The sequence below is a fragment of the Balearica regulorum genome, chromosome 5, assembly GCF_011004875.1.
Source record: "Balearica regulorum gibbericeps isolate bBalReg1 chromosome 5, bBalReg1.pri, whole genome shotgun sequence".
Taxonomy (NCBI): domain Eukaryota; kingdom Metazoa; phylum Chordata; class Aves; order Gruiformes; family Gruidae; genus Balearica; species Balearica regulorum.
In genome coordinates, this window is record NC_046188.1 from 12,635,472 (window position 1) to 12,661,717 (window position 26,246).

A 26,246-nucleotide genomic window follows, 5' to 3' on the forward strand; every position below is an offset into this window, starting at 1 on the left:
CTGTTCATATGCAAATATGTGCTTTATAAGCACATAGAACATCCTAGGGATGGCATAATATGAAGTCTTTTTCAACAGGCTCATGACCACGCCATACAGACGAAGAGAAACGAGCACTATTCTAGTAGCAGATTGACACTGTAATGAAACCAATTGTTGGGAAACAAAATGAAGAGTCATTAATTTTCTACAACTCCTCTAGAAAAAGGTGACACACACTGAAATTCAGTGTGGTGCACTTGTTCCCCATGGGCCACCAGACATTCTGGAATTCAAGACTAGGACCAAGGCATCACTCAATACTGGTTTCACCTCCCAGGCCATGAATACTCCCTGCTTTAAAGAGCAGAAGTGCAGTACAGGCAGTTCTTGAGTAAGTGAATACTAGGAACTCCTTGTATTTCAGAAGACATCGTAGACCTTACATGTTCATGCAAGAAAAGCAAGAATAAGAAATTGGGTTTTAGCCATAGAAGTTTTGCCAAAGTAGTGAGCGTTCTTGGTGGGTCCTGAGTAACAAAACAGATTCTATAGAATTTTGCCTTCCAAGCAAGGCCATTTAAGAAGTCATGGTAGGTGTAACATAGGAAACTTTAGAAAACCACATTAGAACAGCAAGTGAGGGCTCAAAAAAAGTTTCAGTTTTGATACAAAAGTTACCCTGCAAGAGCTGGATCTGTAACACAAAGGGTGTGGGACTACAATATTTGTAATCCCATTCTCTGGGAATATTACAATGCATAAGGTTATGAAAAAATACAGAAAGCTCCTGCCTGTAAAGAAAGAATAAAGAAATTAGAGTGCAGTGCATTCTGTCATGAAACCACCCAGACCAGTCAACCAAGTGGTAAAAGATGGAACGAAAGCTGCAGCAACTTACTAGCACAACAGCAAAAGCTGCACAGTTTTATAGCTGTGACAGAGAACAAAAGAACTGAGATGCAACAACTGCAGCTCTTCTGTGCAGGACAGTGCACCAGCTTAAAGAACAAACAAATCATACTGAGCAAGCAGCAGAAACCAGAGACTGTTCAAAAAAGTTTTGAAAATAAATGTAGTCTTTTATTAGTAGTATTATTTTGTCAGCATGTGGGTCTAGCAGGGGGTGGGACACGGAGCAGTTATGAGATCCAAGTCAGGAATCTGATAAAACAATCTTCATTACAACCTCAGAGAGGGTCCTCCAAGTAGGTGCTACATCATCTGCCATCTTAATGGAATACAGTACAGCTGAAACATGCTGCTTTTGCAGAGGATGGTGTCGTTTTTCTTACGTCAATTAGCAGTGTGAGAGTACTGAACACAGACTGCTTCAGCACTAGCTGAACGTTTATCTGTGCACTCTCTGACTTCCCAAAGCACACAGGACTTTGCATATTTGGTAAAAATAGGCTTGTGTGGGTAGGAATGAAAAGCCGTAACAAAGATGCTCACTAAGGTCATTTCCATCCAAGGTCCCTGGCACTGAGAGCTGTGGTCTGCAGCAGTGCTAAGACTGACCCTCCTCACAACTCATGAGATTGCAGGGGGGGAGGTTTTTTTAAAAAAAATTCCACATATGCGTCAGCCAAAAGTTTGGGGTTTTTCCAAAGATGTGAAACCGTGGGTTTCACAACAGAAACTAATTCTATGAAAGATCAGCATGTAATTGCTGTATTTAAAAAAAAAAAAAAAAAAAAAAAGGCAATCAGGAAGATACTACCAAGTAGAAAAAAAAGCCATCAGTAACCACTGAGTTAATATTTTCTTCATGTAAATTAGGGATTAATTGCAGCCAAAGATGCACTCATCTGTAGTTTCACTAACCTAGATAATAAACTGCAAGTTTGGACACATGAGCAGGTTGGTGTGAAGTTCAGGTCTGTGTGCTGCTTCCTGGTGCCCTTGGCACGCGCTCGGCCTTGGCCCCCGGCCCTCAGCGACGCAGCTCAGCCAACTGCCGGTGACACGCTGCAGGCCACAACTCCCCGCGTCTTTCCTAACTTGTCTTTTCAAATTGAAAGGTAGAAAAAAAACAAAGCAAAGGGTCCAATGTAACAACCAATCAATGTTAAAAAACCCCACCTTTTGGGCGTATATAGTTTAATTGTACACTTCACTATGCAATTAAACCCATTTTTAAAAATGGCTACATTAATGAATACCTGTACAGAAATGGCATCAATTTGTTAAATCCTTTCTGCTATTGCCAGTATATGAAATAATCAGAATTTATTATTTGAAGAATATTCCGTGGGTAGTTTATTCTTGTCCTGAACTGTGATATTCCTGGAGTGATTTGAAAAAGTAATCTGGACCGAAACCTTTGCTGGACAAAAGGGCCCACGGGCCAATTCAGTATTTGAGCAACAATACTATGCCAAAACAGAATGAGATTTTTCACATTTGTTTAAAGTTCTGTAGTCAAATCTGCTGAATTGGTTTTAAGATTTGCATGAACAAAATCTCCAACAGTTTCTTATCCAAATGAATCAGCATTTATTAGCATCAGTCTCTGAACTGCGTATATTCACTTAATCAAATATTAATCTCTAATGGAGTCATAAAATAATTGAGAATGTTCAAGGAAGTGCCTGCTGAACATTCACATAACATACTACAGAGAAATATTTTGTATGGGATTTAGGGTGATACAGCAAAGCTGATACCTATCTTTACACAGTCTAGATGTTCACTAAACAAAGTTTTAAATGTATTGTCTTCCGCTTGTCTTTTTTTTTTCTCCTTTGTTCTAGTAGTGTTACAGAAAAGTATAAATGCTTAAATTATTTGACACCAGATCTTGTAAAAGCATGTAGCAGCATCAAGGAGTTTTCACTTTCAAAGGAGTTTTTCTTCTAACAGAAGTGTTATCACCATTTTACTCATTGTCAACAAAAGTCAAGGCTGCTAAAAAAACATCAGACTACAACTAACTAAAAATCTGCGTGGTAGAATTAAGCAAGATTACTTCAAGAGGAGTATATGATGGGCAAATGGAAAATATGCATGTTCAAGAGAATATTAAGATGCAACTATTTGTGTGCTGGGAAAAGCACAAAAGTCTTTTGCCAGCAGAAACCCAATTTGGCTCAAGCAGTAGGACCTTAAGCTTCGTGTAGGTAGTAAGGCCTCATGTGCTTAGGAACAGTTGTTTGTCTAGCTTCCTCAAACTACAAAACTCTGGAAGGTTTAAAATTTTCAGATTTGAAAATAATGAAATTGAGATAAAGGAAGGTAAACTCCAGGGAAAAGCATATGACTTAAGGCAACCTCATCTGGGTTAGCTGTAAAATAAGTGTGATCTTAGCAGGAGTAGTGAGCAAAATTAATTTGCCAAAGTTGATCAGCACCTACCTAAAACCCAACTTCAAAAAACAGAAAATAATGTGATCACACAAGTTACTTCCTCAAGAAGTTTGTGCAATGTTATTAAAGACAAGCAAGACAACGCATTCATGTTCCAAGACATCTTTTGCCAAAGTATCTTCTATGGCCACAGAACCCAGAAGTTAGATTTGTTTCATGCTTGCGCTGACTGTTGAGAAACTGGTTTGACCAAACAGTTCTTGCACCATTTGATGGAACTGGATATTCCCAGAAGCTTTCAGGATTAATTTCATTTTGTTCCTCCACTGGCACCTGTTCTTAAATATATATGTGTGTTATATATATATAGACCACCACAGTGGTCAATCAGTATCTTCTGAAGTACCATAAAGTTCTCAAGTTCACATAAGATGATTTCACAGCTTTAGTCTACAGAGTATTTGTGCCTAAGAGACACACAGAGTCCAACCTCAGTTAGACTGGGCCCTAAGTAACTAACTTTTTCACCGAAATTTCTCAAAAGTGTCTTTGAAACAGTTTAGTAAGTGTCATTTGTTTGGCTCCTTCATCAGTTAACACAGAACCACTGCTGCAAGGGTGATGCAATCCCTAGTCCATTCAGATGGAAGGGCAACATCTTAAGTCTTTGCCTAAGTTGGTTCCAAGAAATTTTGCAGCCAAAGTTTTAACTAGTTTAGTTCTAGTTCAGACAAGTTTAGTTCTAGACCAGCCACAGTTTCTCTAGACAGCCAACATTTGAATCATCTGAGTGAGCCATATCCTCAGGGCTGTAAATTCAGCATTCATTAGGTAAATATCAAGATCTAAAGCTGGAATGAAGAACGTGCCCTGCACCAGAGTCCACAGAGGAAAGAGCTCCTGCAGAGTCCTAGAAGGAATGACAATGCTCTGCCCCACCTCCTATGAGACAGGTAGGCAGAGAGAATCTAGATACATCCATGCCTGTGTTTTACTGAATCTGAGTTCAAACAAGTTTGGTAAGTGGTTTGATAAGTATTCTATTTCATATTACTCTAGTCCTAAAAGAAAAATAAATATCATGAGACATGACCTTATCAGCAAGATTTAAACATCAAAACGTATGCATTGTCTTGAGATGAAGTGAAACATTTACTCAGAGCAGGTTACAGGATGCAATCAACTTTTCTTTAAAATATGGCAAGTTAACAGCTTTCATCGTGGCCATTAGCACAGTATGATACCATAAGACCACTAAGGACTGATAAATTAAAACTCAAATGTGGAAAGGACTATTGAAAGTTATCTACATTTACAGTTCAATCACACATTTTTATTTAACATCAGTATACAGAGGACAACCCCAGCAAGTTATTTTGTAATGTCAAGTATTTAGTAAAGTTCTTCAGCTGTAACAGTGACAATAGAACAGCTAAAAATAAGCAGTATGAAACAAACATGATCTTCTTAAAATTATAAATATACCAACAATACTTCTTAAAGCTTAATTATTGCAACAGTTAAATTAACAATAGTTCATGTTAGAAAGGCTCTATGAAATTTATTCAAGTTGTCAAGAAATTAGATGGAAGTGTAAAAAGGAAATACATATGAATTTTACTTTTGATTTTCACTAAAGGTAGTCAATACAATTTTGTACAGTATCACCTAACATGTCAATCTTAAACAAACTCCAGTATACAGAATTCATAAAATGCAGAAAAAAATATTGTTTAATCTTTACATGTAAATTGACAGTAAATTAACTGACACAATTTTTATTATTGTAACATAAGCAGGCCAGCATTTTAAATATTAATTTAGTAGCTTTATGTTGTTAAAGGGGCAGACATATACAGTCATTCCAAGTACATAATCAAATTTTAAGAGGTGATAATTCAGAACATGGGTTTTCTAAAAAGTGTTTAGTAAAAGTCATGTTATTTCCTAATCCAGACATCCTCATCATAAAGCCTTTACAGGGTTATGATCTCTCCTGGCTTTACTGGAGCCACTAGTCACGCCTTCTCACACACGCGCACGCGCAAACACACATACCTTGCTATAAATATCACACCAGTGTACTAGGTTTAAATTCACCCTGACAATGTGGGTATGCTATGTGCAACTTTGCTATTATGCACATTACAGAAAGCTTCAAATTTCAGCACGGTAACCTGAAGTCATACAGCTGTGTTTCAGTTTTACTATAATCATCCCTGAAGTTTATACAGATACCGTATCACGTTAAAAGAAATCTATTTGATAGTACTTAAATACCAGCAATTGAACTTCAATTGTAATGATGAAATGCTCCTTTCCATTGAGGAAGAATTAGTATGTATAGCTGCTCATCTCACTCAAATATAGTACATGAATGTTTAAGTACTTTCACTAAAACAGAAGTCAGACTAAAACATGATACTGTACTACAATTGTAGTTAACTAGAAAATTCAAGGATGTTATAATTTAAGTCTAAGTTTTCCTGTACAATAAGTCAAATAAATAAATTCCATGTGCATTTGTTTTACAAAATGGTAGCATGTTTATCTTGCTAGGTTATACACTGCCATTTCACCTGTTTGTACTTCTGGCCAATCTTACCTTGAGCTTTCTCAAAGCAAGCAACAAATCAGCAACTTTTACTGGAGTCACTGTACAAGATGGTGAATAGTTAACTCTAAAGTCAAACATAGAAATCACATGGCTTCTCTGACCACTAAATTCAAAGAAAACTTGATTTGCATATCCAGGTACCACTTTGGTTTTTTGGGGGTTTGTTGGGTTGTGGTTTTGTGGTTTGGGGTTTTTTTTAATTGCTTCTGCAGATCCTGCAATTCAGTTTGAAGTAGCTATAAAGTAACATGTGAAGTTTACCTTGGTTCCTTTAAAAATATTTTTCTACATTTTCAGATTTATACAACAGTTCTATAATCCCATTTAGGTTTCCCATCAGGGCCAGGGAAAGACAGGAGGAAGTGGAGACAGTTAACTGTCACTGTTTTGGGAAGAAAGTTTATATTCTTGTTAAGGCAACCTATTTTTCTTGCCACCCTGAACCTTCTTCCTCAGAAAGAAGCTAACAAAAAGTGAGAGTAAACAATTGAAAGTAATGAACCCTGAGCCTCATTCAACCTGCTTCTAATTAAATTTTGCCATTCACTTCACCTCACTCTGACTGGGAGTTAGTACGACAGTTCTGGAAGCACAATGCGAGGATGGTATGTCCAGTGAGGAAGCTCAAGGTATGATTATGTATACGCTGAAGTTGTAATTTGGAAAGTTGATAAACAAACTGTCAGGACACCCTGTAAGCACTGTACAGCCTATCAACTATCATAAGGATCATGGCTGAAGAGACATTTCTAGATATTTTTTCCACCAAGGGCAGAACCAGCCCAACCAGAAAAATGAAGAGAACTTGTCATACACCATCCAATTATCCAGCACGTCTTTTGATGGCTGTTAAAAACGAGATAGAAAGGTAGCACTGGCTCAATGGAAATTACATTAAGACACTGCAAGCCTGCTTCAGTTTTCCATCCAATTCTTTCTTTAGGCTGGCAGTGGCATGAATTTAATGAAGGCCTTTTGAGGCAATGATGGAAGCAGCAGCAAGATTCAGAGGCTTTCACTCTAGAGTTGGCAGACAAAAAAGTGACAAGTTTTAAGATCACTTGGGGACCCATATTTCAAAAGGAAGACTAGAAATAGCAGCTTTAAACCCCAGAGTAATGGGATAGCCTAGGATAAAACAGCTGGCGAAACAGAAATGAATGGTATATAACCCAGTAAGAAAGACATTACCATGAGTGTTTTATACTTTGACAATTTTCATTAAATAAAATTATTAAGTGCTTTCCTATAAACTAAAATGATGCTCATAACGTCCTTCTGGCACAAATATTTTCCTATCAAAGCCCTGTAAACATGCCACCAAAATTTAGTTTTTACCAGCAGAGTGAGCTCACTAGAAATGCAAGTGAAATCAGAAAAACAAATTCATTTGAAAATTTCTAAGTAAATACTTCCTAAACAATATGGCATTTACATCAGTGTGCAATATATTCATTTTGAAAGTGATAGCTTCAGCATGAAAATTACTTACCTGTAATTAAAGTTTTCCATATTGGCCAATACATAAATCCTGATTTTTGGTACTGCATACTTTATCTCTGAAATATTTGAAATGTCATATTCCAAATCAAAGTCAATATACACAAATATTTAAGTTATACCCAGTCTAACAAAACCCACCTCAGCCACTGAAAATAAGTTTAACAGTGTAGTGTTTAGTAGTACGCAAAGGAGTTTTAGAACAAAAAGAAAATATAGGTCACAACAGAAATCTGAGGCACTGCTGTATGCGTATAAAGTTAATTCATAAGACACGTGAATTGCACTGAGTCACAGAAGCGGTAACTGCTTTAGTATTTTCACTTAGGACAAACATTTTAAATAGTTTAAGTAGTTTTGGGGATTGCTTCCCCCCCCCCCCTTAAATTAATGCTAGATCCATAGCTCTTAGGCATAAAATACTATTAGATGACACCCTTCTCTCCAGAAAAGGGTTTACAACTTTTAGTTTTAGATTCAACCTTTAATATGCATTAAGATGCAGAGTGGACATAGCTCTTTATGTATACCTATGTTGTGGCAAATTTGGTAACATCTCAAGGAAACTTATATTATACAAACAGTTAAAAAAAAAATTTGAGTTTTACTTAAAAGTTTATAGCAATGAAAATGTGGTATATAAATATATACAGTACCTCCACTTCAAGTCAGATTTATGAACCAAATGGTTAAACCCTAATGAACAGCAGATTTCATTTAGGTTGCCCAATGTGGCAATATTCAGGTATTCACAGATTATTTCTTTTTCTTCAAGTGATAACCTACATGCCCTTTCAGAAATTTTCACAAAAACAATGGTCCTTTTTGCTAGATCAACTCTGGAAATGTTTTCATAGCTGTATTCCTTTAAGATGTTGCTGGCAAACAAAGCTATTGTAGCACAAAGTACTTTTTAATAAAATAATCACGTTTAGCTTCATTCAAAATTTAGCTTGCTATACATTGGACAGAAGAAAAACAAATTTTTAATCTGTGTTCAAATGCATTAACAACAAGAGTTAAAACTAGTTAATATATTTTAATGAAGGTTCAACTGATAGAACAAGTGCCAAAAAGCACGAGATTGTCGATGATCAAATTGCCTAACAGTAATGTAACACTGAAACTACTTAGAGAAAGCTTGCATGATTTTTCCCTAACTTAACAAATACATAAGTGAAAAAATTAGAGTTCCTTGATAACACTGATTCAATTTCAAGAGCATAAACTACAGTCAGTAAAGGGCTCACAAATCTGAGCATAAAATGGCTGACGGTTTAATAAGAAATGGTTTTACATTAATGGCAGCCCACCACAGAAAAGGATGGAGGAACAAAACACTTTGGTTTTAGTTTTTTCAGAGGCTCACGTTTCTCATTAGACTTAAAAGCAGAAGCTTTTCATAAGCTACTCTCATTGGGAATGCTGTATTTTGTAGAAAACATTAGAATGATTATAATTATTTTAGTGATTGACAAGTTTTACTTCAATTTTTACATAAATAGCTTTCACCATATTGTGTTTATGCCTAAGTATAAGAACATTGATCAATAGTTTAGATGCACAGTATTTACTTCTTCTGCTGGAAGGCAACTATACTTAATTGTATCCAAGACACTTCAAATCATTCAGAAATATGGCATGCAGTATCCAAAAGTATGGCTCTGAGGATTTTTTTTTTTTACATTAAGCATAAAGAAATTTTATATTCAACATTCATTTATATTTCAAGAAAACTACCTATTCAGAGTTCTAGTTCTTTGATGCAGCATTAAGGATTAAAACTTACCACTTTACCAGGCCTTGCCCATGTGCAAATAAATCCCTCCTGACAAGCAGTGACTATACAGTCTTCAAGAAAAATTAACACAGTCAGTCTTTCATGTGCTATCTTTTTACAGATAAGAGGCTCTAACAAGGGAACATCTTCCATTCGGGGACAGAGAGGTGTTCCCAAAGTTTTAGCTGGGTCCGTTTTGGTTTTAGTAACTAGGTTCAGTTTGTCACTGCTCTTGCTAGATATATGTCCCATGCTATGATTTCTCTTGTGATCTTTTTCATGGTGTCTTTCCTTCCGATCGTGTAGCGATAAGGTTGCAAATTTACTAACACCAGAAGCAATGGCACCATCCATGACACTGCTTTTACTGCCAGCATTTGAGACTGCAGAGTGTGGAAGGCTGTTTGACCGTGGAAGAGGAGGGGGTACAGAGTTTCCAGGTGTTGTTATACTGTTTCCATTACTTCCTGGGTTAGTTCCACCACTTCCAGCAGGTGGACTTGTAGCATTCATGACATTTGTATGTGTCCTTGCTCTTGAGAGAGGTTGGTGGGGGAAGAGGATATCTTCTGTAAGATCCCACAAACAGAGCTGTGTGTCCTGGCCTACCGAACCAAACCTATATGTAACACTCACTGGACGACTGTCTGTAGAGTTCCTTTTGGATAGCCTAGATTGCGTACTATTTGCTCGATCTCTGCCAAAATGAAGGTCTTGGAAATCCTCATCACTTCCGCTAAACTCCATTGGGTCACTCTCTTCTACACTAGTGGTATACGGATCAAACGCAACAACACTGACCCACGATTTATGTCCGTGGCCTCTCGCTATTACCCGACAGTCCACGAAAGACCAAACTGTTACCAAGTCATCCTCTCCACCTGTCACTATGTATTTCCCATCAGGACTCCAACAAACACACAGCAGTCCTCCAAAGTAGCTTTTCATTGTACCATGCAATTCCACTGAATCAAAGTTAAACACACGAAGAAAACCATCCTGGCTCACACACGCCAAGAACTTCCCATCTGGGGAAAAGGCAAATTCATTCAGGGCACCCTCACCTACTGTCCATTTAAGCAGAGGGTTTCTTGTGGATTTACTCTTGCAAGTGTGAACTGCAAAACTTTCTCCTTGTTTAAGTAGCTGGTAGTGCGGGGCTGTGGTACCACAAGTGTGCTCCACGTTATACAAGTACATATTGCCACTGGAATGAGCTACTAGGAAAAGGCTTTCCGAACCTGGTACCCATTTTACACAGGTTACTCTGGACTTGTCTATTAGTCTCTGTGAAAAACAAAGAAGATACACATCAGAAAGTCTGAAAATTAAAAGTTTTAATGATTAACTGTAAATCTGAGCTTTCGGGGGGGGGGGGGGGAAGCAGGATGGGGAACAATACTTAACCAAAGTGAACTCAGCTTTCCAGAAAGGAGCTATTACGGTATTTGCAAAAACTTATCATCTTATCAGGCAGTAAACAGGAAATTATTTTCAGACAAAGCGCTACCAAAGGTTATTATGGTCCAGTCACATTCCACAAAGAACACACTTCGAACAAGCCAACCTGTTGTTATGAATCTAAAGGTGGTGTTCTTATTTTTTGCTGTGTAGGTTGAAGTGCATTGAAAAGGAAACAATCAAGAAAACACAGAATGAGCTAAAGGGAAAAGAGGCAGTTACTCATGTGTACTACACAGCAAATAAGTTACAAATCAACAACAGTAAATTTAGACTCTGGTTTTATCTGAAATCATAATAAAATCCATCCTCTGAAAAGAAGGAAAAAGAGGCTTTAGGAGCCTTTACCAGCTTTTACTGATTCAGGGAGCAAAAGCTACATACACAGTGAGCCTGTTATCATGTGGCTGGAAAGTCTGTCCTTAAATGCACACATGGTTCAGTGAATTCAGAAGGCACCACATACTCTTCACCTTGGAATCCCCACCCTCCAATTACTTTTCATTCATTAGCCAAGGACCTGTCAATACTCTCAGTTATCACCTGATTAAGAAGTTTCCTTTAAAAAAAACCCTTTTCAATAGAGTCCATCATTGCAAAAGAATGAACGCACACATTAAACAAACATTCCTGATTATGTCTTCAATGCTGTATGAAGGGAGAGATAAAATTTCACTCCCTGAGTTTGCTAGTGTAGTTCTGGTAGACTTCTAAAACTTACCAAGTCACCCATGGCATCACTCAACTGCAACTTGGTGACAAGTAATTCTTTACACGCACATTGAAGATTTGTATTTGGCATAGACTGATTATAGGCTGAAAGAAGAGCTGAGCTACACAAAAGGCAAGAATGCAAATACAAAGAATCTAAGGAAATACCAGAACAAATTACAAAAGCATTAAAAAACAAAGAAGCAACAAAACTAATAGATAATACATTAACTGTTATCCATTCTGGGCCTGTAACCATCACTGGAAAGTGATTTTAGATTATACTGTTACTGCTGTCGACCTCAGTCTAAGACCAGGCAGCCTCTCTTCTGTAATTGGTCAAATTAGCCATTTTGTACTTGAGAGCTGAGACACATTACTTAATCTGGGAACTTTTCTTCAAATGCGGTAGCTTTAAAAGAACATATTCTTAGCTTCTGTTGCAGTATTTTTAAATAGTTTGCCATGTGTTCATTGATATATACCATTCATGTCTCAGTAATGATGATATCAGAGATATTAGACAGAAAGTTACTTGGTACACACCAAGAGAATACGGACAGGGAACATCAACCCAGCTGGCTTGCTATAGACTATAGTCTTCTCATTACAAAACTACCACTAACATGGCCACAAAGCAAGATTTCTTGCTCCCCTCTGCTAGAGTAGCTCAACCTGACATACAACCTCTACTCATAACAGCAGCTGCTCACCTTTTACACTAGAATTGGCATTTTAAGTCCACAATCATGTTGGGCTACAGAATCTTAAATATTGTACAGAAATCCTGCAAACCTGATCTTTACCTCAAGGAGGCTATGAACAAGACAGAAGATTGCAATCCGCAATAAGAACAGATTAGCTCAAAGAGACAAGATGCAGAGAGACTTTAAGCTGATATGTAGCAAGTGACATGTAACAACTCATCCCCTTTTCAACCAGCAGGAAGATAAAACCCCTGAAGTTTTAAAAGCTTTCAACTGGGCTCACACACTTCTGCAGCACAACAAAACAAGACCTGAAGTCAGTATGACTGGCAGATGCATTACAAGAATGCAGTATCAAGCAAATCAGTGGAGTAGCTGGGATAAGGAGCTTGTGTTCAGTTTGGTTAAAGACTGGTAAATGAAGGAACTTCAGTCACCACTCAGGAAGACAAGCCAAGATTATCTTGGTAGCCATGTTTTGAATAAGCTTGAAGGGCCAAAATTAGAGGCATAGCCCACAAAGAAGTGGCAATCAAGGAATATGCATTAAGGTCTGACAAAGAGCTCTGGAAACACAGATATAGGAAAAGTTTATTAGGAAATAAAATGCAGCTTAAAGCTTTGGTTTAAATAAAAAAGAATAAAAAATAAGATGAAAGAAACCTAAGTCAATTGGCTAGCTTGAGAATAACCAACTATCACCTGGAAACAACTGAATCTGTGAGATATATTTGGTTGGTTTTGGGAATAAGAAAATATCACTAATTTAATTCTGACACAGCTAGAAGGAATACCACTGTTGATGCAGATTGATTTAGGTAGGCAGCCACAAGCTGCATAGTATCACTCACCTCAGCCTTTCAAGTCCCTATTGTTTTCTACATCAATAGAATTAAAAAGAAGGGAAGAGTAACAAGTTGGACTGCATTAAGGCTAATGCATTTAAGTTCAACATAACCTTCTGTGTCATAACCAGTTAAGTTCTTTCACATATCACATATGATTAAGCACTATCCTGATTGCTTTATCATAGGTGATAATCAAAACAGAGCTTTGGGCTACCTGAATCACCAAATTACTAACAGGACAGGTGGTGAATTCTACTACCTCTAGTGCTAGCACTAAATTTGTCAAAAGTTGTAAGCACTCATTTAGACCACCTTCTGCCTATGAAGACATGTTTATTCTCAAACACTGTCTAAACTCTAAATATATTCAAAACCCAACAGGCACCTTCATCTTGAAGCAAACGAACTGGCTCAAACATCAGTGATCACTGATATTTCTCTGAAATGGCTTTTAGATACAAGCCAGAACTTCCAAACACATCCAGGGCAAACTTCAATACTGTAACTGACAGATTAAAAATACATAAAAGCTTTAGAATTGGTTGTAACTGCAGATAAGATCAGCGTAGGGAACAAGAATTTGTCATTTAACTCTAGCCTACTGTGCGCATAGTTTTGGTAGCACTGAGCAAACCATTATGTTAGCTTTGTAGAAAACAGATCATCTCATTTAATTTCCACCAAAATGTCAAAGGATGTATTCCCACCACAGTGAAGTAATGCTCGTTATAGCACAGAGAAAAGACAACACAGTTTAATGGAAAGCGGCTTCAGTGCTTCCATCATTTGTGGACTACCACAAGAACTATTTAGCCTGCAGCACAGCTTTACGCTGCAGACGCTAGACAGTAAACAACATCAAGACCGGAAAACAGGCATTAGACCTTTATGGAAGTATTTCAGCAAAAGTTTTTCTTCCAAACAACTATAGTTCAGCCTCAAGAGTGGGAACTCCTCTGTGATATGAAACTCTAGCTGTTCACAGTATTTCTACTGCCATTTGTAATACTTACACTATTATCATGCAACATTAAATCAGAGCTGTATTTACACAAGTAACTTGTTCACATCTAGACTAGCATTCCCAGTGGTGAAATTGCACCAGCGATAAAGTTTGGGGTTTTTCTTGTTTGGGGTGAGGTGTGGGGTTTTTTTGGTGGGGCAGGAGGGGACACTAGTGCAGGGAGAGGGGTGTTAGAACAATGCTAAAATGAACATTTTGACTACTTATGCAGAGGTTTCTACCAGGTTTCCCTGTGCAACATTAAAAGATTCTCCAGCACTGTTTCCCACTCCACACAAGCAGAGAAAGAGACAGAGCAGGTGGGAAAAAGCAGGTAAGAAGAAAAACGCCCCTCTTCTGATCTAGATGTAGCTACTTTTAGAAAGCTAAGGAGGAATTAGGCAGTTCTAATTATAAAACATCCCCATTGAGAGCAATACTTCAATATTCTTTGCACAAAGACAGAGCAAGGCAACATCTCTCCAAGGTGGGAAAGATGCTGGCTCAGTTTGAAAGCTGAGTAAGGCTTAACTTCATATGTAAAACTCTTACCCAGATACCTGCAAAGCTCTTTGCTCTTAGCCCCCCAGGATTCACCTGCAGCTTGATTAAAACACAAAAAGGAGAAAAAATACCACACACTGCCCCAAAAAACAATCATCCCCCCAAACCACCCAAACTCCCATAGCTTATCCTCTGCAGAAAACGCTGTCAAAAATTGTACCAGTTACCAGGCATCCAGACAGTTACTCTTCTAAGAATGCCAATACTACCAGATAATCAGAGCCAGTGGTCTTTTAACTTGGCATTAGCCCCCCACCACTAGCATTCCCCCACCACATTCCCTTCTATCTTTCCTTGTTGTACAGCAGCAGAAAAAGCAGATGGAGAGTTTCTTCCAGGAACATCACATGGCCAAGACCTCATAAGCCTTCAGCTTTTTCTGTGAGGCATTCAGCTTGATATCCTAGCCTTCCCCAAGCAAGCCTTTAGGAATTCTTGATACAGACAGTATCTCCTGCAATGTCCTGACCATAAAAATTGTTTTTTCTACCTTATTTAACATTTTGACCATAATATATTAGTTAAATAGGGACTTAAATGTTTTCTTCTTCAGAACCAGAAGCCTCAGAAACAACTGACTGCAGAGCATATGCAGCAACATTTAGATTTGTAGACCTTTTTTCCATCAGTTAACTGTCATTAGTTACAGCATTACCCAAACTAGAAAGTTCTAATTTTTAATCTTAAACCCCAAAAGATTCCTTCATGAACAACATTTTTGTGTAGGTATTCCAAGCCAACGAAACAGCTGAGAAACAAAGGTAGCAACTGAATCATAAGCTGTATAGGCAAACAGAGCCATCTACAGAACTCTGAGAATCTAGGACCTTTAATACCACAAACACATTGCATGCAACAACGTAAAGATTTCTACTTACTTCCTCATTAAATAATTTGCTAGTTTCTTTTTTAATAGGGTCTATAAGTTGGACCTGGCCTGCAGAGAAGCCCACTAGAAGAGACACACTTTCTGCTGTGGCTGTTAAGTGATTGAAGTCATGGCATGTAGGTTGTGTTCCTTTGTATATCCTTTTGTCTATTGGTTTACTCAAGTCCGCAGCCTGCAAAGAGAGCAAACAGAATTAAGAGAGTTTATCACAATGCATGCACAAAACCAGTTCTATTTGCAAATAATGTTTACAAACCCCTAGTTTAAAAAGCAGCTTTGTATTTATCAAAGACATCCAATATGTCATCAAAGGTTTATCTTTTCATACAATGCAATACTTGTGTTTTTCAGTTTTGCTAAACACTACACCTACTATAGCCTTTGGAACTACATCACCTGACAAAACAACGACAACCATTCAGTAACACAAAGGCTCTGGTGAGTCCTCAAGATCAACCTACTCCCAGAAGGCTTCTCCTGCCAGAAGAGGCATTCCATCCCAGAGACAAGATATCTCCTGCTTTCCTGGTAGCAGCTTTCTCAATATTAATTACAACCAATTTTGGATTAAAAATAGTATATTCTCAATCAGCTGGTTCTTTTCCTGTAAGTCTATCCTTTCAAAGCAGGCAAACATATGATATTGGTCTCAATAATTAAAAAAATTATCAACTAGATCCTAGGAGATCATATTCTAAGAACACTGACTCAAGATGCTGATACTGTCATTATAAAATACATTTTAAGCCATTAAGCTACAAAGTAATTGTGCTTCTGACACGGAACACAGAATTCAAATATAGCTCAGACAAAATAAGTGCTAACAAAACTGAGGAACTTCAATATTCAATATAAACAACTGAAGATCTGGCACAGAAGTGTCGGAAGGAACAGAAAAACAATTTAAAATGCTCTCTCAATTGTGTAACCCATGTTTATGCCCATATCACTTCTGAACAGACAACCTAATCTTCCATCATCCAGAGATTAAAACCCACACATATAATACGCAAGATCATACATCAGGTTCAAGCTTTTTTTTTTAACTACCTATTTACTAGGTTCAGAGTCTGTAATTACAAAGCTGCAGATACTCAACAGTATTACAGACCTGAGATGAGATGTGATTTGGAACTCCAATTCTAATTTTGATATATACTTTTTCAGTATTTTTAGGCAGAGGAAATTGGGCCAGCGATACAAGAAATAAAACTTCTTTGAGGAGGAGGAAAAGCTTGACATAAGAGAAAATTACTCCAGTGTATTAAACCTTCAAGGATGAGGTCTAAAGAGCAGCAAATCCTTGGTGTGCATGGACCTACACAGACGGAAACTAAACCTGTCAGTAGGGAAAAATCGTAACTACCTGCACAGTGAATCATGTCAGGTGAGCCATTTCCAAGGCAAATTTATCTATGGGATACGCATGATAAGCATATATATGCATCAGTATTAAAGTTGCACTTATGTTTTGCAGCATATATTATAAACCAGTTTAATCAGGTGTATGGCCTCCTGGTTGGAAACTCCAAAATGAGATGATGTATTTCAACTTCTAAAGTCAGCAGATTAAAAAGTTATTCTCCAGAGCCCAGAGATCCATTATAAGCTAGAAAAGAATATTAGCAATACCTTTTCAAGGAGAACTTAAATAGAATACTGGCTCTACTGGGAGATCATAGGATAAGGTGTATGCCTACCAAGGAGCACTCACAGACAGATGTAAATCTGTAATTTGAAGCTGAAAGATCAAACCCTAGAGGCCTAAGGCAGTTATCTTTTACAGTGTGTAACATTCCCTTGTCCTGTATCACTACAAAATAAGTGATATCATAGAATCATAGAATGGTTTGGGTTGGAAGGGACCTTAAAGATCATCTAGTTCCAACCCCCCTGCCTCAGACAGGGACACCCTCCACCAGATCAGGTTGCCCAAAGCCTCATCCAACCTGGTCTTAAACACTTCCAGGGATGGGGTTATCAAGAGATAACTCTCAAAATTGATGTAATGTTTCTATCTGGAAGACCATTCTACAGAAACATATAGATGCATCCCTCCATACCTCAAAGAAATACAGAGTTAATGAGGTTAAACTACAGGATTCAAGGCTGTGTCCTCCGGACAAAAGTTCCAGCAGGACCCAATACCTAAGAAGGAAGATCCCTTTTAAAGTAAATAGAACTCAGCCCGATTCATGCTGAATGATCAGAGAACCACAGACTCTCCATGCCAGCAAAAACCACAGGTATTCCCAGGTGGTTCTTCTGAGTCCTCACTATCCTTTCAAGCAACAAAGAATCAACAGGTAGCTATTTTCAGATTGGAACAGTATCTTGCTCTTTTGTCTGGCTGAGGTTTTGTATCGCTAGCTTTTGTTTTTGTTGTCCAAAAAATTTGGAGAACTGAAGTTCCTCATCTTCTGAAATTGTATAATAACAGATCTAGCAAGGCATGAAATTCTGATAAATTAAATCTAAGCACAGACTTCGCTATGCTTGTTCTAGCTGTTCTCTGAGACCCAGATGGCAGTGACAATCTGTCTGAACTTAAATGGAGTACAAATAAACTAATTCAACCCAGAATTAACCAAGCTTCTACTGACAGGGATGCCCTGCCTTTTATTTCCATGCAGCTAGTGTTTTCAGTTATAATATAGTTGTCTTACGGAGATAAGACAAATCTACAAGCACAAAAATACTCTTTTGGTTTTGATCTCTCTTAACTAAAAGACAGGGTACACTCAATGAGCATAAGAACTAGGAGACATTTTCTTTATTTCTGCACAGTTGAAGGTTGCTATTGGATTTTGGTAAGAACAAGTAAAGTGTTTACTCATAAAATTCAATCACGTTTGGAACTCAGCATTTCATTAGCTCACCACTAAATAGCAATAGCAAATGGACTTTGTGGATGACCTGATACTCAGAAAAGAGCTTTTACATGAGATCTGCGTCCATAACTGTCAAACCCTAGGACATGATACTATTTACTGAACAAGGTGATGTGAACAGCCCCCTCTCTCAGAAAAATAGTAATGTACTTTGAAAGAGAATAGAAAGATCTTGGAATTAAGTGTTACCAAACATGGAGGTTAAAAGCACAGGATCAGGCACCCTCATCCCTACTGGAGCTGGTAGCAAGCTATTTGCATGCTTCCTGTCCCAGTTCCTTCAAGATTTTCTTCTGAAAAACACTCAGCACTATTCCAGCCTGTCCCTTTTGAGAAACTCACTCCACTGCGGATGATTCATGATGAGAACAATATTTTATAATCACATCTGAAAGAAGGTTGGGGCATTTAATGCAAGGCTAAGAATCAATACCATCCTTCCTTCGAATAAAAATCTGTGCAAGCCATTGAGGTATATCTTAGCTAATCAAGACCCTGGTATTAACACCTGGGCCAACCGCTATCTGCATTAGAAGTCTGCTCCTTCCAATATACAGTGGTATTTCAAATACCCCTTGGGCAAAGGAACAATTGTTATCAGGCAACAAGAACACAGGGAATCTCACACAACACCTGTCTAAAGTCAGTGATACAGCTGAACTAAATTGGTGTACCTTGGGCATCAACAGCTTGCAAGTTCTGTCTTTGAACAGATTAAAACTCTGTAGAGAACCTCACACTCACAGAAGAAAAATTGACCAACTTTGCCATTTGGTCCTTTGTGATGAATTCATACTCATAATAAAACGTGAACCATGTAAATGTTTTGGGAACTTCCTAGTCCCATTTAGTTAACTCTCACAGCATGCTGTTTTAACAAAATTACCCCCACTCTGCTGGCACAGGGAGGAAAAAAAATAAAAATCCAACAGTCTAGCAGTTGCCTATTCACCCTGAATCATAACTTCCAGCAGAAAGACAGTAAAATGGAACATCTTAACCACAGCTTTAAATACCTAAACACTAAGAAGAAAATGGGGCGAATAATTTACCACAGTCTGAAGCAAATATTTAAGTTTTCAGATTCTGATGTTTGAAATGTCCAAATGGGATGGGCATCAATAACCTTGGTTCTGTAGCTGTGTGTAATTCTAAGGTCAGAGCCAGATTAATATCTGTCCGAGATTCATTCTTTTTATGTACTATTGATCTGAGACTTAGAGCTTTCATACTAAGATTTCCCAAACAGTGAATCACATTAAACACTGATTTGAAATAATCATGCTCCTTGACAGATGTGATTTCTTCCTGTATCTTTTCTTTTCCTAACTTATATCTGCAGCTTTCTGCAAATTTTAGTTGAATGAAATGTATCATAGCTGCTACATTTCTTTCCAAGCTAAAAAATATCTCTGAGATCAGAAAGAAAAGGAGTTATTTATTCACTTATATCAGACAATTTCAACTGTAGTCATCAAAACACTCCCTTTAGATACTTAACAGTATTTAATATCACATTTGCCAGGAGACTAGCTTTCAATGGGTCATACTTACAAGAGATTGAGACAGAATATTAGGTCCTTAAGCCTGGAAGTGAGGGCAAACATTTAATAAAAATTTTACTTCTAAAAATCCTCTTAAGAAAAATCTCTCTTGTCCAGAAACTTAATTGATCTTGAACAGCAGATTACAGATTGGCTATGTATGTAGAGCTCTAGTGCAAAATAAAAAAGAATACACAAAGAACCAAGATGTTATACTTTTAAAAACAATTTCCTCAGCATTTCTGGAATTCATAACTTATTACTTGTAGCTTGGTATCTCTTCAATACCTTGCTGTCCCGGGATTTAATGGTCCCTGGTCTATAAACAGAACAATTTAAGAAAGCTGTGCTTGTTATAATGGTATACAAGTAACATGAGAAATCAACTCTTAGAATTATTACTAAGTGAACTTTTTGAACTTCACAGCTGCTCTTTAAACCCTAGCTGAAAAAAAGAGGCAAGGTAACGCTTGCTGCAGCACTTTGCCTTACAGTATCCCCTAGTGAACAGTGCCTTCCAGGACAGACTTGCTCACTGTTTTAGCAAGGACAGGGAAAACCTAAACCAGTAGGCCCCTTACAGCTTGTTTATTCCTCCTCAATGTCTGTGCTTGTCTCCCTTTCCTTCCTGCAGAGCTAACTGAAGGACAGAGAAAGTTGAGGAACATGGCAGGAAAGCTGTATCTTAGGAGCTTTTGCAGAATTTTCTGGTGAACTCTGTTCATTGTTTCTGTACACAAGTGTTTCATCATAGAACAGTTTGGGTTGGAAGGGACCTTAAAAGATCATCTAGTTCCAACCCCCCCTGCCATGGCGGGGGGACCTCCAGCAGACCAGGTTGCCCAATGCCCCATCCAACCTGGCCTTGAACACTTCCAGGGATCCAGGTGCAGCCACAACTTCTCTGGGCAACCTGTTCCAGTGCCTCACAGTAAACAATTTCTTCCTTATATCTAATCTAAATCTCCCCTCCTTCAACTTAAGGCCATTACCCCTTGTCCTATCACTGTCCCTGTAAACAGTCCCTCCCCATCTTTCTTGTAGGCCCTTTTAGGTACTGAAAGGCTGCAATAAGGTCTCCTTGGAGCCCTCTCGCCTCCAGGCTGAACACCACCAACTCTCCAGCCTGTCTTCGTAGGAGAGGTGCTCCAGCCCTCTGATCATCCTTGTGGCCTCCTCTGAATTCGTTCCCACAGCTCCATGTCCTTCTTATGTTGGAGACCCCAGAGCTGAACACAGTACTCCAGGTGGGGTTTCATGAGGTGGGGTAGAATAGTAGAAATAGAATTTCCTCCCTCAACATGCTGGTCATGCCTCTCGATCTGCCAGAAATACTAGCTTCAATACTTGACACTGGAAATCCCTCTACTTAATTATCAAAGTAGTAGATTTCCAGATTTTATTTTGTAGAGCCCAAATACAGCTCACTTTAATATTAGTACTAGAATCATTTGTAGTTACTTCACTGTTGCTTCAAGCTGCTCATAGCTGACCCTGCTTTGGGCAGGAGGTTACACTAGAGACTCTCAAAAGGTCCCTTCCAACCTGAATGACTCTGAGATCCTAACCTTAGCATCAACCAAAGCAGCAGCAACATGGCCACTCCCAGCTTACTTAACAGATCTGCTTTATGTCTTAAAGGAACTTCATGCAGGAAGGAAACTAGAGAAACAAGTTAGTTGTCTTTCCCTTTAATGAACATTGATGTAGAGCAAAAGTTCTGCTCAATTTATATGAGATACACAACAGAAAGTCCAGGCAACACTTCCTGCAACTATAAAGCCCTAATAATGCACTCCTCAGTGGAGCTGACAGTGCCATAGCCAATCAGTAATAAACTTGCTTCTACAAACATAACTGCACATAAGCTGACAGACAGCTGACCTTAGCTTTCTCGGTAGGAAGTTTAAAGCCTGGCAAGAACTTACATCAGTCCCAGGATCTCTTCAACAGCACAAGTCTTTTGGGTAGTGTACAAGTGAACACACATTCAGGGCCACTTTAGAAGACCCCAGAAAACTTAAAAATTAATTTGAAAGTTTCTGGGAACAGTTATAAATTTAAAAAAAAAAATTTCTTCAGGATTCTATAAAAAGCCAGCAGACAATCACCATTTGTAAAGTTGTCCTATTTATACATAGCTACAACAGGTTTCTTAAATAAGAGCTGCTTTTTCCACACCCAAGTGATGTGCTTAGCTTTAAGGGTTGCATAACAGGTGTCTTGTGTGTACACACAGACTAAGTGTCTCCTAAGCCTTGTAAAGCCATTAATGACAGAAAAAATTTATGTCTTTATTTTGCAACATTATATTCAATGCACCTGCTTTATATTAAAGTCACATTTTTAAACCTCAAGAAAATTAGTATTTCATTTTTAATTTTGCTTTTAAAATTTAGCTAAACTTTCAACTCTATGAATTGAAGCACCAATAGCTTAACACCCACAACAGCACAACCAATGCTGGAGTTGCTGCCAACTAATGTAACAGCAAGTATGAACTAATACTAAAAACAAGCACACATATTCACTTTCCCTTATTCCTCTCTAACTGAAGGCAAGAGAACCTATGAGAAAGGGACAAAAGTTGCACTGGACAATATGAATTTTGAAAATTGAAAACTAAAGAATTGGCATAAAAACAATTAGCAGGCAGGTAAAAAAAATCTGCTACTTTTAACACACTGCCTCAAAGACTTTCCATTAAGGTATCTCTCTATAGCTTCCTTTCTCTAGAAAGTCTCCAGAAAACATAGCTGCCAATTTCTGCCATTTTTACTTTCATAATTTTAACATCCTAATCTTCAAGTACTGATCATTATTAATTTGGCTTCAGTGGCATATCTTCTGATGTACTTTTTCTAATACATATTTTGAAAGATCTCAAAGTTTAAAATAATTTGCATTTATACCTGCTCCCAATAAAAGCATTTCAAGATTTATTTCCACTCAAGAGAACATTTGTTGTGAATAACACTGTTCCTCATAAATGCATTCCTGTATCTTTGCAGAAGGTTTTTTATAAGTTACAAAGCACTTCATTAAATTCTGAACAGGAACACTTACAGCATGTGACAGAGTTTCTAGGATACTGTATAAGAACAGCTCTGTTAGTAAAACAGGGACACCAAGTAATTTTATTTAACCTATTTTTTTTCAAGTGTTCTACACAATTCATCCATAACAAAGTCTTAAAGATCAATTTTGTACAAAGCTGCTTGCAAATTTGGGAAGCTACTTAATATTCTTCTCCCTTCTAGATTTAACCTGCACTCGGGGCCATACAAGACATACATGACTTTTGAAAGGAGAAACACATTACTTAATAAAATTTCAGCATTTATTCATACAGCAGACAACTATGACAACATACATTAAGATAAAAGCTCTAGTCCAAACAACTGGACATAAATTCTTATTTAGGCAAAGATCAGTTTAGTTTTCTGAAACATCCAATAAAATAATCATATTCTGTTTCCAGAAGAATTATTCTAAGCACTCAAACAGAGGAAAGAGCACACACTGGTTTGAAATAAATCTACATGATATTAACTGAACCAACGGTTATATAATTGGCAAGATCAAGAAAGTGGATGTGAATATCATAAAGAACATGCAGAAAGGACTGCTTGAGTTACAATCTACCATAACAATGTTAACTCCATTTTAGTAAGGCTATAAACCAAAATATTTATCTGGTTACAGTATAGATAACTTCCAATAGGATGCGTTTATGTAAGGTGAAAGCACCAGTCAACCAATAATTCTAGAAAAAGTAGACATTTTTATTTTAAAAGACTTCAAAAGCCCCAGACAGCAGACTCCCCGAAAAAGAAAAAAAAAATTTTTTTTTTTTTTTTTTTTTTTGCAAACACCCTTTCACTTCACAGGTGCATACAGAATCAACTTACCCTTTGTTTCTCTGTAAGACTGGGCAAAGGGCATTAAAGTAGGACAGGAATGTTAACACATTTGAACTACTGTAGGCCAGGAAGGCTGAGGTAAATTGAAACAAGGTTTTGAACCCCTCCACGCAAAAATACCTCCTCTGTCTTCTGAGCAGAGAACAGTGCTGCTGCTTCCATCTGTCACAACTCAACAGAGGTCTCAAGTCACTGAAATTGTTCCTTTAGAAACTTAAAGCATTTTCAGTTCAACGCATTACTCATTTGGTAAAGTTTACACCCATGCTGTCACTGCTCCTTTTGTGTGGAAGACCAAAAGGTACAACTTGTGACAGTGCTGTTCAAAGAGTCAGGTCAGACCCAAAGTGTTCTAATGAACAGACCACAACCCTCAGCACAACTCCCCAGAGCAAGTCCTGGTTAGTCCTGAAAAGGTCTGAAAGCAGTGCTTATCGTCTCTGAAAGAAACCGAACAGCCTGCTCCCTCCAGGAAGTAGACTGGAAGCACTCCAAGTAACTCGAGCAATCTTCAGCTGCACTAAAACCACTAAAACTTCAGGGAAGCGACATGACATTGTAACTTAACTTTTCAAAAGGTATTTGCTTTTTGCTTTAAAAAAGTTAAATTTTTTATACCTGCAGAAAAAAGAAAATCTGTCCCTTTCCTCCCTAGAAGCGCTCCAATTCTTTAAATCACACTTTGCACAACATTGCTTTACTATGATACAGAAAGAACACAAGAGCTTTAACTTGTTCTTGAACATCAAAAAAACCACTTAGAAACCCACACTGAAGAACAGTTAACAAAAGTGGTATTTCGCAGTTCCTTTTGCAAAGTTCACTTTATTGTGGGTGTCAGTTAATAACATGATCAATTCAGACAGAAATTGAGACTATGATTTCAATGTTATATGCTTGGCCACACTAAATCTGTAAACAGGCTGGTTAAACTCAAACAACTCTGAACATAGTCACTGTATCACACAGTCCCAATGGGCATGAACTGAATTAGATATTCTATTTTGGTTTAAGCAATTAGTTGCCTTTTTTTTTTTTTTTTTTAATAGGAAGAAGGCAAAGAAGGCGTGATATCAGTATTATTGTCTCTTCCCACTGGCTAGTCTACAGAATTTTGGCTCAACTGTAGCTCAGCCTGGTGGATAAAAATCTCTCCAACTTAAACCTAATTCAGAATCACGTATGTTCTGCATCCAATGCAGACACCTTCCTCCTCTTCTCCCCCTACTCAGCTCTTTTTAAGAAGATATGCAAGAAAGACATCTCACTGTGCAGTTTTAAGTTCGAAACAATGATCTCTCAGGGCTATTAATAAACCATGGGTGCCAGGTCACTATTTATACTGGTCTCTCCCTCACTGGCATAAAAATGAAGACACAGATTTAAGAAGTCACGGTACATACATATCTCAATCATGGACTGCAGAACTGGCCTACAATCCAAGATTTTTTTTACTCCAATACCATTTCTTCAACAGTGGGCAGATACATGTTCCAGAAGTAAGTTCAAGAAGTTAGCTGCATTAATGGCTTATTGCCTATCCTAGATTTCTTTCAGGAAGCCACTTAAATTGCAAATATGGAGGTTTAATAACCCTTTACAGGATTTTTTTTTTTTCATTAACTACTGCATGGAATTACAAATATTGCCAGACTATTTTTTTTAAACACCCATTTTCTGTTCATTATTTACTTAAGATGACCAAAGCAACACATCCTGATAAAATTAAATATGTGGCAAAAAGTATCAGTTCTGAATTTTGGTCCCCTCTGATTTTACTGAACACCTTCGTATTCCCAGGAAGAGACAATGATGTCTAACCTTTCTTATATACATAGCACTTATATTGCTTACTAGAATAAGCAGTCCCATCCTTTTCAGTATTTCCATGGAAGTTTTCAGCTATCACAATTTTCACCATTTCTCTGAATCTCTTTGTAATAATCTTTTTTTTTTTTTTAGGCTTGTATGAACACTTACAGATGGATCTACTGATTTATACAATGCAACATGATTTACTCCATTCTTGTTTCTAATACTCTTCCCCATTCCGTTTCTTATAATAAAGAAAAAAAAAGACTCAAATATTGATCAATTAAAGCAGTCATCATAGCAACTCCCTCTTCTTTTTATGTAGTGGTTCCAAACTGACTCAAGTTTTTCCCCCAGTGTGTGCCACCAAAAGATTAGTGAGAACCAACAGTCCTGCTCATTCACCTAGCATAACTGCATCTCCCAAGTTTCTTACAATTGCCTCTTGCCTTGACAGTCAGTCAAATCAGTCCACCTTCAATTTCTGCTGCTTTTCTCCTTTATTTCTTTTCCTGAAGTTACAGATCTACCACAGAACTATAAATTACCATATATTAAACTTAGTGGGAGGAAAGCTATTTCAATTTTTATTTACTGTGGCTAATCAATGGCACAGTTCACCTCCTGTGTCCTCCAAGTTAAACCCTGGTATAAACTTCCAGATGTTTTCACATTCTACTCTTGTTTTAATTATAAAGCAATCAGTAA

The 26,246-nt window shown here is 37.7% G+C and overlaps 1 protein-coding gene across 9 annotated transcripts in view; it reads right to left on the reverse strand.

The window, feature by feature from the left end:
• Window positions 1–26,246, reverse strand: part of WDR20 (WD repeat domain 20) — a 46,505-nt gene that overhangs the window by 2,724 nt on the left and 17,535 nt on the right. The window contains exons 2-5 of one of the 9 annotated variants that reach the window (XM_075753531.1): window positions 15,358–15,540; window positions 10,250–10,472; window positions 7,398–7,464; window positions 4,600–6,925 (exon numbers count right to left, since the gene is read on the reverse strand). In XM_075753531.1, coding sequence (XP_075609646.1) covers window positions 6,655–6,925; window positions 7,398–7,464; window positions 10,250–10,472; window positions 15,358–15,540 — 744 coding nt within the window. In that variant the 3' untranslated portion in view covers window positions 4,600–6,654. Of the gene's footprint in view, window positions 1–4,599; window positions 7,465–9,194; window positions 10,473–15,357; window positions 15,541–26,246 lie in introns of those variants that run through there. The other 8 variants (XR_012835560.1, XM_075753532.1, XM_075753536.1 and 5 more) reach the window with 8 other exon arrangements.